General features: G+C 40.0%; 1 protein-coding gene across 1 annotated transcript in view; it reads left to right on the top strand.

The window, feature by feature from the left end:
* The window catches only part of USP14 (ubiquitin specific peptidase 14), a 32418-nt gene that overhangs the window by 6390 nt on the left and 12850 nt on the right, over positions 1-13178 (top strand). Inside the window, exons 5-10 of the mRNA XM_034762737.1 lie at positions 1805-1908; positions 6745-6803; positions 8826-8956; positions 9362-9442; positions 10378-10460; positions 12900-13014. Coding sequence (XP_034618628.1) covers positions 1805-1908; positions 6745-6803; positions 8826-8956; positions 9362-9442; positions 10378-10460; positions 12900-13014 — 573 coding nt within the window. The remainder of the gene's footprint in view (positions 1-1804; positions 1909-6744; positions 6804-8825; positions 8957-9361; positions 9443-10377; positions 10461-12899; positions 13015-13178) is intronic.

The raw sequence follows: 13178 nt of genomic DNA, 5'->3' as shown, positions 1-13178 counted from the left end.
TAAATGTAAACTACTAAAAAAAAAAAAAAAGAGAAGCATTTTTCTTTTGCACAGTAGAGTTTCAAAACTATATTAAGTCAGTTGTAAACTTTTAAAAAACAACCGTAACATTTTGTTCAGAATTATGAACAACCTCCATTCCCACGGTGTTCATAACTCTCAGATTCTACTGTAGTGCAAACTTCCAAGATGTGGCTCAGGAAAGGCATCTGAAGCTAGACTTGTATCGTCCTTGTGTTTTTGATCCTGAGCTTCTCTTGAACAAAGACTACTAGTAGTGTCAAATTATTTGGTGGCTTTTTTTATATTTATAATAGTGCACCCTAAAAATATCCTAGTCTCCTTATGTGAACATTGGTTCCCAGTTGAAAATTTGAAACTCTTTTTTTTAAACTGTTGGAGTAGAAGGAATCTTCTTTGTGATAGGAGGATCTGTTGGGGGAGGGAGAAGGGGGGGGTATAATTTAATGTTTGAAAACAAAAGTTTCCTTAGTTCGGGATGTATTTTTTTTTCTTAATAACTTGAATAGTTTTGTTTGTCCTTAATCTGAACTAGAAGCTCTTTATGGTATTTTTTTAATTAACACAAAACAGCCAACATGACTTTTGAACACAGAACTATTGTTCCACATGTACAGTAGCCAATTATAAATAGCCATATGATGATGGCTTTGTAATTTAGGACTGACATGTATTTTAATACTTACGTAAGAGCCACCTATGGTCTAAGAGGAAAATAATTGATTCTTAAATTATATATACCTATGAGACTAGAGCTATCCAGCCACTTAGTCTAACTATAAATAATAGAGGTGAACAAGGAGACATATCAATCTTGGATCAAATTTGAAGGACTTTACATGTTTTTTCTCTTACCAAATTTTATGTCCCTGAATTTTTGACATCTGAATTTCAAATATGCCTATTCTCTGTTTTTTTAACAGACACACTAACACAGATTGTGTAGCTAGATTAATGCTTTTTCCCAAAAATTTATCCAAATGCATAATTGATTCATTTTGTACAAATCAATTTTTTCTGATATCTGGCTCACTTTTTATTAAATAAGCTTTACAAAATATCATAATGTATTTGTGCAATTATTTCTAATGGTTCCTGAAATTGTTATGGTCCAGTTATTACAGTAGTATGAACATTTTCTTTGTTTAAGAAGTTAGATCAATATTTTTAAAATGTAAACTTCAGGACCTCAGAAATTCAAAAAACTTTAACTCCTCCCTGTAAACTAGTGATAAAGCAAAAGCAATATTTTAACAATTTAACTATGGATTTCATTACTTTTCAGAGTTCTGCTGAGAACATAGACCTTGTTTTAACATTGATTTGATTATATTACAACTATCATTAAAAACATGTATGCAAGATTATCAAGGCAATCAGCAAGAAAAAAGATATTTTAAAGTTTGAATTTGATTATAATTGGAACCTCTCTAAATGTCTTCCTTTTAGGAGATTTGCCCTCTAAATTTCATTCTGTTCACTATACCAAAACATAAACAAAAATAAAATGAAGCACTCTTGAATGTTTTTAAAAGCACTAAAGTGCACCAAAATGTGTAATAGTTCAAACTAACAAGATGATGGAACTAAAAATAAATACTTTAATAAATCTATTGATTCAAATTTATTTTTGTAGATAAAATTTGATGTAACATGATGGTTGATCAGGTTTCTTTAATTTCAGATCTGTCCTAACAAGCTACTGTCTGAGTTACAGTATTTATACCAAAATAATTAAAAATGTCTCTTAAATCTTCAAGCACCATGTATATTTTCTTGGCAGATGGAGTTACCATGTGGTTTGACAAATCTTGGCAACACTTGTTACATGAATGCTACAGTTCAGTGTATCCGCTCTGTGCCAGAACTGAAAGAGGCCCTTAAGAGGTAGGGTTCAGTACAAAAGTATTAAGATTAAAATTGTTTTCTTTGGATTATGAAGTGTCTGTTGTGTAAAATTTGTCGTCTTAATAGAGTTACAGACTAATAGAATCATTGTGTTGGTTACATCTTGGTCCTTACTGAGAAGTCAAAGCGGCTGCATATTTATAGAAGCTAAAATATTTTTAATAGAGAATTGGTTCTGTCTCCTAAAAAAGTTCACATCCAAATTCTGATCCAGTCTACTGCAAATAAGACTTCACAAAACTGTTTAGGCAGGTTGCTGAACTTTGATCATCTACTCTTCTTGGGTTTATGTATATTCTGTTTTCGTCTAAAGTATTATGATCTCTCCTAAAAACAAACAAACAAAAAAACCCTAAAAACCTGTGTTATGCATTTAACTTAAGAAACAGTCCTGTTCCTTTGCAAAAACACTTTTCCATAACTCTGTCCACTAGCTTGTTTGCAAACTGTCCAATTACAGATTATATAGCTTGTGATGTTCAGTATGTTATATTTTGTTGGCAACACAATGAAAGATTGTTTTATAAATCCACAAGCATTTTTTTTTAGTACACTTCGTACTTCCTAATTTTCCTGAGGTGTGCAAACAACCAATTTCTACACCGAATTAATTGTGAGTAATGCATGAAGGATTTTGCTACTGTCTTGAGGGTCAACAAGATAGATAAATCTATTCTTCCAGACTTACCTTTGGAGAATTCCAGTGACCGAGCCAACAGGCATACAATATGAGAGGTCTTTAACATTCAAGAATTGTGAGAATAATGGTCATTTAGGCAGGATTACTTCACTCATGTAGAATGATCAAACTCTTGACACTTCTGCACTTGAGTTGATTTCCCCAGTAATCCTGAGTGAATTCTGTGATTACCCTTCAGCTCTCTTTCCCCCCCCCCACCCCCCGCATATCCCGGGATGTGGATTCGGCGGTGAGGCTGCACTCGACCCTGAAACAGCGTGAGGGCCAGGCCTATCCCAGAAAACACCCCAGGGCCCTGCCCCTCTGTACCAGATGTGGGCAGGCAGGCTTAGCACAGCAGGATCCAAGTATGGAAGGGCTTATTATGGAAGGGATTGAGGTGTGGGTTAAGAGGGTTCTGGGTGGGGCAGTTTGGGTGCAGGCAGGTCAGTGGGGGGTCCGGATGTGATGGGGGATGGGGTTACAGCTGCAGGGGCAATGGGACTATGCAGTGGGTCAGGTGAAGGTGGTTGGGGCTCAGTGCGGGGGGCTTAATGGTGTGGCAGGGGGGTTTGGGTGCTGGGAGAGTGGGGTTGGGGGTGGTGGTGGTCCGGATGCAGCTGGTTAGGGCTCAGTGCAGTGGAGGTCCAGGTGAATAGGGAGTGAGGCTTGCAGTATGGGTTCAAATGCGGGGGGCCCAGCAGGGGGTGGGGCTTGGTGGGGAGATGGTCTGGGTGCAGGGTTGGGGGGTTTGGATGTAGGGGGAGGAGCTTGCTGGGGGTCTAGATGCAGGGAGGGTTGGTGGGAGGGTGAGGCTCAGTGTGAATATCTGGGTATGGGGGCTTCCAGTTGCATGGGGGTTGGATGGATGGGGGAGCAGCTCCCTGTACAGTGACCCCTCCCCATGCAGCTGAGGAGAGATGGGGGTAGGAAGTGGTGGGGGAGGGGTGCAGAGCTTCCTGCAGTTGGGGGAGGTTTCTGGGGGGTGGGTCTGACCCAGCCCCAGCTACTCCATGCAGGGAAAGTGTGCTTCTCCCCCAGCCCAGATGGGACTGCAGGCTGATCCCATTGCAGGGTAGGAGCTACCAGATGGACCTGGGGAGGGCCAGGTGCGGGGTGGGGTTGAGACTTGGGTGGGGGAAGATTGGGAGGGGTCTGAGTCAGGGGTGGAGGGGGAGTCTGGATGCATGGGGGTTGGGTGGACTGGGGGTGGGTCTGACCAAGCACCACCTGGGGAGTCCCCAAGCCCCCTGTCCTCCCACAGTAATTTAGCTCACTATTGGCTGCCCCAGGTGCCTGAAAGGATGCGCCTGAGCTGCTGGGGAGTGGCACATGATCCCTCTTGCAGCTTCCCTTTGATTCCCTGTAGAGAGTAATTTTTCTGCAGGGAAACAAAGAAATCTGCAGGGGACATAAGTTCTGCACCCACACAGTCGTGCAGAATTCCCCCAGGAGTAACATGTACAGTAATACTAATTATCCAAATACTTATTCAAATTAATTGCCTTCCATTCTATTAAATAATCAAGATTTGACTGTTAAAGTAATGAGTCTGGTTTCAATGTTGCCTGGTATTAACTTTTGATAACTATTTCTAGGCTGTAAAATTTACACATCTAACTACACTGGAAAACTGTTCAGAAATAATCTTGGGGGGGGGGAAATCCCATAAATCTTAATTTCAGTCAGGAAATCTTTTTCACACTTAGTTTTAGTGCTGTATTTAGTATCTTAAATATTACATGGGTGAGTGTCAAGATATATCCTATAAAACTGGCAGGATGCAATAAAAGGTGGCAGTATTCTATTTGCTGGGAAACCAGCCCTAGAAAAAGACAAATTCACTGCTCTGAATGGTGTTTGCAGAACTCACCCTCTCTCTTCTTTCTTGATGGCAGCACAAAAGGATAGTGAGGAGGGAAGTAAAGCTGAGTTAGCTCAGCTGGGCAAGCTTAGTGTTCTGGTTTCACTTCACATCAACTATCCCATTGAGGCCTCTAGGAGCGTCGTCCCCCTTTAGCTTCCTATGGTTGATATACCTCTTTCTGATGAAAGGGATACTCTCCCTGGTCCTTCCTGACATCAATTTTTGTGGAAGCCAGGTCCAAGGTTGAAATAAGAGAAGCACAGATCCCTCTTCCTATCTTGGAGGAGCCTGTTTCCTCAGAGCCCCTCCTCTACATACTAAAGTTAGGGCTCATTAGGAAGAGGAATCTGATATAGGAGTAGCAGGAGAGGCTCCCAGACTTGCCCAGCAGTGAGTGAAGCAGCAGCATCACCTGACAGAAAATATGTACCTGACCTACTCCTCCTTAAAGAAAGATCTGTTCCATCCATTACTTCCCTCTGAGTGGAGCACGGAAGAAAGGGTGCCCACCAGCTCTATAAATTGTATTCAAAATTTATTTTAAGAGCATAAGAACTACCATACTGGGTCAGACCATGGTCCATCTTGTCCAGTATCCTGTCTCCAATAGTGGCGCGTACCCAAACTTCAGGCGCAATGTACAGAACAGGGCAGTTATCAAGTGATCCATCCTTGTCTTGCTCTTCCAGCTTCTGTTAGTCAGAGGTTTAGGGTTGCCTCAACCATGGGTTTCAGTCCCTGATCATCTTGGCTAGTAGCCATTGATGGACCTACACTCCGTGAAAGTACCTTGTTCTTTTTTTAACCCAGTTATACTTTTGGCTATCACAGCATCTCATGGCAGTGATCTCCACAGGTTAGTTGTACATTGTGTGAAAAAGTACTTCCTCTTGTTTGTATTGAACCTGCTGCCTATTAATTTCATTGGGTGACCCCTATTTTTTGTATTGTGTGAAAAGATAAAGAACACTTCTATATTCACTTTTCCTACATCATTTATGATTTTATAGACCTCTATCATATTCCCCCCCCCTTAGTCATCTCTTTTTCTTAAAACTGAACTAATCTCTTTAGTCTCTTCTCATGGAAGTCAGGCAAATGATCAAGGGTTTGGAATTTCTCTAACTTTTTCCAGTTCTACTAAATGCTTTTTGAGATGGGGTGACCAGAACTGGACACAATATTCAAGTTGTGGGCACACCATGATTTATAGTAGCATTACAATATTTTCCATTTTGTTTTATCCTTTTCCTATAGTTCCTAACATGCTGTTAGCCTTTTCAAACGCTGCACGTTGAGCGGAAGTTTTCAGAAAACTATCCACAGTGACTCTAAATATCTTAATCTCGTAAAATGGAGGAAGTTGCATTGGATATTTCAGAAATTTCTAAGGAGTAACTCCTGCATGTGCTCCCTCTTTCCTGTGCTTTTCTAAAATACATTCTTCTCCTTGGTAGAAATCAGGATTGGACACACCAGAAATGTGCCCCGTCTTGTTCCATGCTTTTGGTGCACGTTCTTTCCCCTCCACCCTCACCCCTACCCCCCCAGCTGGCTGGGAACCTGCTTGGGGACATGAACTTCTTTTGTTTATTTACTCTCTTGTCCCCATTCTCTTCCCCTTGCAACACTCCATTGTTTCATAAGAGGGAGATGTGTGACAATAGTTACCAGAACTAGTGATCTCCCCATAGCTTTGATCTGCTTTAACCACTGAGTGTGGCTATTCCTCCCCACCTTGGCTCAAATCATTTTAGGAAGCAGATGTTGTTGCTTCCATGTGAAGCAGTAGAAACCTGTGGTTAGGCAAGTGTTCAGCCTTACTTTTCATGTGCTAAGCAAGGAAAGGCTCTTCCAAGAAACAGGAAGAGAAGGGGGACAGAATTAAATGGAAGAAGAGTGTGTGCAAAAGTACATACATTAAAAATTTGATTTTAATTCTATTTTTCACTTACCCTTGAGCAAAAGTGCTTTGAGGGATGCCAGCCTTTCCTTTGCTTCAGCGCAATTATAGCAGAAATGATGGTTTGGGGCGGGGGGGGGGGAGGGTCAAAGAACTAGAGGATGTATACTGCCAGGACGGAAATACTTGGATTACCTCAAGTTCAGTGAATCTCCCCAGAACCCTTTTTCAGAATGTGTTTTTTAATTTCTATCTGACCATTTTATCCACTCCCCTCTTTTGTGAATTAAAAACCTGTTGTTTATTTTTAAAAAATTATTTTATATGATTTAGCTTAATTACATGCAAATTATCTGAATCTTTTAGGTATGCCGGTGCCTTAAGAGCTTCAGGAGAAATGGCCTCTGCTCAGTATATTACTGCAGGTCGGTATTTGGATTAGAACACTGTTTTTGCTATTATGTAACTTTACCTCTTGGCAGCTGGAGTCCAGGATTGTTATTGCGAGTCTTTAATGTGTGTTTTTTCTTTGGAGTTTATGCCTTGGTAACTCCAGAGCACTGAGGTGTTCATTTTAACTTTTACCAACGAATATACTTCTAAGGTACATACTTACCTGTATATTTTTCTGCACCTTCCAAAATGTACGCCAACAGAGGTATACTTGGAGTAGTGTGGATTACCCACATGAAACTAGGCACAATCTAGCCTAAAATGTAAATCATTATAGCCCTTATTTCTTAAGTGTGGTTTAAAGTAATTGGGACTTTACAGCACTCCTCTCTATCATTTGAGGTGAATACTTGCCATGTAAACATTTTAGAGGACAGTTCTTTTTTTCACTTAATAGTAGGCTATAACTGTACTTCTGGAACTCACCATCCCAGTGACACTACATTAAATGTTATTGGCCTTGCAGTACCACTGGAGTAATATTGACTGCTATCCTCAATATGCCATAATCCTTACCCTAGAGATTCAAACATCATAATAGTGTCATATATTTAATCTCCAAAGGGAAAGTAAACATTTTTTTGGTGGTGGTGATGGTGGTCTGGGTAGCAGGAGCTCACAAAGGCCCAGTATCTCTGAGCTCTAACTAGAACTCTAGTTAGACCCTTTACATTTGAGCAAGGGTACTACTTGTCCACTTTGTTTTCTTTTTTTACTCTATTTCATTGCCCCACTAAGATGCTGGGCCAGCACACTGGGATTTCTACCAGTCCATTTAAGGAAAAACAAAACAAAATAAAGAAGGAAAGGTCCAGTTTGTGGGTATGCCTGCTGATCGAATTTTGGGGTGGTAAGTTCAATGGTTACTCTATACAACCATGCCTGCCCCTTCCCCTCTCACTGCCTCTACTTTGTGTCCCTTATTATTTTCTTTTGAGGTGACAACGTTGCTTCTGAGGAGTCCAATACATTGATAAGTAAATCCTTAGTTAACTCTTTGGTGCTGGGCTGGTCAGGAGCTCCTGCATGACACACAGGCATTTTTTAATGCATGTGTCATATTGAGATAATGCCTCTTGGAGTCAGTATTTAAGAGATGTTGGATCACAGGGACAGGAAGAAACTGGCCATAAAACTTAATTCTTTTTGTTATAAAATAACATTAGCTATATCCATTGGTATAAAAACTTCATGCCTCAGTCTCCTTCCTGTAAAGCCTACATTACAGGCTGTTGTGAGCAGCAGTCGGTGTCTGTAAAGCGCTTTGTAAACTTGAAGTGCTGTATAATGGGTACATTTTTAGAAATAAGAGTAATCTATGTAGCTAGGAATGGGGGGAAAAGGATGTGTGTATTGCCACTCAACATATTCTTAATCGGCATCATCCACTACACTGCAAATAATTTTGAACTTTCTGCACTAATGTACATTCACTTGCTTTCCTGGGTGCAAAGTTTGTTTAAGTATTCTCTGAAGAATGTTAAGTGTGGAAAAATCAAGTTTAGTTTTGGTCCTATCAGCAATAAGTGACACTTAAGGCACTGTGGGTTTCAGTTCTAGAAAGTGGATCTTAACCTGAACACCTTTATGTTTTTAGGTATAGACATGTTACAAAGACATTGTGCCTCAGGAGTGTGTTAAATAGTTTTTGGTGAATGAAGATTCTATTTTTGGGCTGCTAGTGAGGAACCAGCTTCAGATGGCATCAAAGGGCTTCAAGGCACTATGTGCCCATCTTTCATATCTGGGTCATTTATTAGGCCTGCATAATCATGTTTGCAGGCACATTTTGCCGGTGCATCTGTTGTAACTACTGTTAAACAATTTGTCCCTATGGTGAAAAGTTCTAATTTGACACTGTTAAATAAGTGTTCCCTTTCAGTATTGTTGCCTTTTTGCTGTTCATTTTAACTACTAGTTTGCTGTAATATTTTTAAGTTGATTTTTTAAATTTAATTTTTTTATTTTCAAAACTCACTTGCTTTATTTTTAAGCTCTTAGAGATTTGTTTGATTCCATGGATAAAACGTCCTCCAGCATCCCACCCATCATTCTCCTGCAGTTTTTACACATGGCCTTCCCACAATTTGCAGAGAAGGGTGATCAAGGCCAATATCTCCAACAGGTAAAGACTTTCACTTAACTTCCAGTATATTATACAGTGTCCAAGCAATACATTTCTGGAAAAGATGTATTTATAAAATAACTTACTCTGTCATAGAATACAGTTGCAAAGCATTAACTCAATAGAAAATTACTACTTCTAGCTGTTGAAGTCCAAATATTATTCTGTAGCCTTTTGTATCCCAAAAACTAGATTTTTTGGGGGGGTGTAGAAAAAATGTTGCATGAAGAGTCAAACACCAGCGCAGCAAAATTAATATTTTTGGAATGGCAACAAATTCATAGTTAATGAATTGTCAGGTTCCAAACTTCATGTTATAATCAGGGGATTGATAGTTTCATATCTAACATCATAAATGCCAATTACTGGTATCTAGTCAAATTTCAATATTCTGTTTTTTCATAGGATGCCAATGAATGCTGGGTACAAATGATGAGGGTACTACAGCAAAAGCTGGAAGGGATAGAAGGTGATGCTCTTATGGAGGTAATTGAAATAATCTTATACTATTCTATGATTCTGACTATAGATGAGACTGTAATACAATATTCATGACTTACATTCCTATTGGGTGGGTATGTCAATAAATTGGTTCAACTATTTCATTATGTTGGAGCATTACCAGGTTCTCCCTAGGCTATCTTTATAGTCTAATAAATGAAATTGCCTCATGATGTTGAGAGCCAGTGCAAGGCCCTCCATGCTACTTAAATCGCACATTGGGGTGCCTGTGCTATGGAAGGAGTCTCCATGTTGGCCCTACGTAAGCCAGTGTGGAAGACCACAATGGTGAAGGGCCACAGGATCAGTGCTTATGTGAGTCCAGTGGCCCTAATATTCTATTCATTTGATATGACGTTGGCTGTTTCTGAAAAGCATCATCGTGCTTTGTGGATTCAGACAAGGATGTCAGCAGGAATGCTGTGGCAAACAGGATTAGCTTAGTTAATTCACCGAGAACTCTATTTCCTCCAGGGTTAAGGGCGAGACTTCCCCCAAAGTGTAGCTTTAAAAAAAATAATTTGTGGAGTGTCTTGGCTTACAAAGGTAAGTGATAAAACAGCTTTGTTTATAGTTTAAAAAGTATTATAGAGAACTCTACCTTTCAATGAAAAATAAAGTAATGCTGTTTTTAATAACAGACATTTGCTGTTTCTTGTCAGTATTATGGTCAAAAGAGACTGCTTTCACAGTAATTAAATGCTAATGGTGGTGTCTAGTCTAAATCTTTTTCACTCTGATAGGGAGACTAAGCAAATGAAATTTCAACTTACCTAGTTTTCTTGTGTAACCATAGGTATGTGTTCTTTTGGAATGAATAGGCATTAATGAACTATCTTTTAAAAGTACTTAATTGTAGTCTGCATGGAAAAGATTGTGTTTTTGTTTGCTACTTAAAATTATAATAACCTGTTTTGCAGACCGACTCTGGAGTTTCAGCAGCAGCAGCTTCTAAAAAGAAGAGTTTAGTTGATCAATTCTTCAGCATTGAATTTGAAACAACGTATCCTAAGGATTTTAAATCAAGATCTAAAGAGCGGTAGTGATTTAGTTACTCAGAGTGGGGAGGGGATTTCACACATAAGGGATAACATAAATGAAAAGCTTAATCCAGGAGAGTCTAGAGAGAGAAAATAGTTGGCTAAAAGATGCATCTGGTATTGTAGAAGTACATAAAAGCACATCACAAAAATTAGAATAAGCAGTAACAGGAAAAATGGTACCTTTGGAAACTTTTTTAAAAACAAAGCTTAAATACCAATGGCTCTTCTCTAGAAACTAATAACATTTGAAGTTCTTTGCCTCAGGAAATGCTGAGTCTACTTTTACATGGATACCAACGATATCTTAATATAAAAGGGACTAGATGGCCACTCATTTAGTGTCTAATTTGAGTGTTGCTGATGTTCTTAGCAATGTACAAAACGTGAAGTAGACTCTCCCTTTCCTGAGGAATTTTGTCAGATGCAATAAATACATAACAAATAAGTCTCTCACCGTCAGGTGACTAGGAAGTGGATTCATCATACAATTTTCATAGAGTAGCGTGTGTTTTTGTTTGTTTGTTTGTTTGTTTTTGTGTTATAGAAAAATAATTAGTTTAGGGAGATGGATCAGGACTGACATGCTCCATGGAAGTGGCATTTCAGTCATAGTGTACTATTCTTTAACATCATCCCATAATGGAACTGAGTGTCATATTTGGGCCTGGGGAGTATTTTTTTTCCCTGGACATATGGGGAAGAACCTGAGGCAGTTTATTGTTTGCTTTTCTGAGATGTTGAGAGGGAAATATCTGTTAAGATGAGGGTAGTAATCCTATATAACTTTTTTGATGCAGAGTCAGGCGTTAGATCTTTTTGGAGCAAGAAGGTCATGCTTTTCTGCTTTCATACCATTTTTTAGTTTCTCATTTTAGTTTCTGAGCCCCTAAACTACTGTGGGTGGAAGAGCAGAATGTATAGGGTAGGAGAATAGATACAAAGGTTAGTGGCATGATGAAATGAGTCCACAGAAAGTTTGGGGTGTAGCTTGGAGAATGGGGAGAACGTGGTAATGGAAGGGCATGTGGAACAGAGATGAAGGTGTAGGAAAGGGAAGAGTTAGCTGATAGGGAGACTAGGAGGTGCATGGTGGAAGGAACTGCAAATGAGGAAAGCTTGGACATAGGTGATCCACTATCAAGTGGTCACCTGATAGGAAGAACAATGAAAGGAGGGGATGGATAAAACTACAGAAGAGGAAGTGATGGGGAGACTAGTTATAGAGTTAAGGAAGAAAGAAAAGTTGAGATAGAAAGGAAGAAGGTATGGAAGGGGATGTGTACCATCATTAAGGATGCGATTTAGTCATGGATTCAGTGACTTTACTAGATGTCTGAGACTTCTTCAGCTGTCAGTGGCTGAAGGCAGGGCTGTGCACACCCCTCTCCCCCCCATGGCTGCCATTGGGACTGTGCGGCCCCTTTGCAGCTTTGGCTGGGGCTGCAGCCACAATTGCTACCCTCCCCCTCCTCCCCATAATGGCTGGCGCTAGGGCCATGTGCCCCTCCTCATGGCTGTGCCCAGTGACTGCGGCCAAGGCCATGCACCCCTGCTCTGCGGCTTCAGGGCCAGAACCAGGGCTGTGCGCGCTCTACTTCCTCCTCTCCCCCCACAAACTGTGCTGGGGCCAAAGCCAGGGCTGTGCCCCCTCCCCACCCATGGCAGTGGGATTCGTTCTGTCATTTCCCCCCTCTCCCCAAATGGGGCTCCAGCTGTCATTCCGCTTCCCTCCCTAGCCTTGCCCCCTGGTTAGTTTTAGTAAAGTCACAGACAGGTGTCAGACTCCCGTGAATTTTTGCTTATTGTCCGTGACTTTTAGTAAAAAAAAAAAAAAAAAATGACAAAATCTTAACTGTAACCATCATAAAATACATTTTTCAAAGAGACGGCTGTTCAGTGGTCTAAAGAAATGGGGGGAGCGTGGGAGATAGCAGATGTAGAAGAACTTAGGGCAATTGTCTCTACTCTCCTCATTTGTCTCAACTCCCCATATTCACTATCAGTGGAGTGTAATATCGAAGAAGATCCCACGATTTGATATTGGCAAACCAAATAGAATAAAATGGCCTTTGCAAGGTTGTGTCAATAAAACGTATATTGCGAGCTGTGGCTGTTTCAATGGACTAACACTCTAGCCATTAGACTGGTTAAAGCAGAGAAGAGTGGGTGGGGATGTATTTAACAGAAGGGCTTTTCAGTGTTCCAAATCTTAGTAGTTTCTTTCTGATATTAAAACCACATTTACGTAAAAATTAAGCCTTCTAAAGGGAGGAGTAAAAATACTATCTAATCAGGAGTTTCAGATTGTATTAACTGTTTAGTATTCCATTGTTCCTACTAATGTAAATGGAGCATAGTTCAGCTCTTAGGGTGTGATGGTTTTCCTTAATTGTGTGAAGCATGAAATGTACAGAAGCAGAAGAGGAGGAAGTAACTAAAGGAAAAGAGAATCAGCTTCAACTTAGTTGCTTTATTAATCAAGAAGTCAAATATCTTTTTACAGGACTTAAATTGGTGAGTAGTATTAAATATATCTTGTTTGATTTACATTCTAAATTACCTATATCAGTGCTCTTGGCTTTCAGAGACAATATCTGACAGCAAGCTTCACTTCCCAATTTTAAAAAGGTAGCTGACCTTTTGAGGTGGAATATGGCAAGAGGAAAAGGGGGGGTGAA

The sequence above is a fragment of the Trachemys scripta genome, chromosome 2 (genome assembly GCF_013100865.1).
Source record: "Trachemys scripta elegans isolate TJP31775 chromosome 2, CAS_Tse_1.0, whole genome shotgun sequence".
NCBI classification, from domain to species: Eukaryota; Metazoa; Chordata; order Testudines; family Emydidae; genus Trachemys; species Trachemys scripta.
The sequence above is the reverse complement of the archived record's forward strand: the minus strand, read 5'-3'. Positions and strand labels throughout refer to the sequence as shown.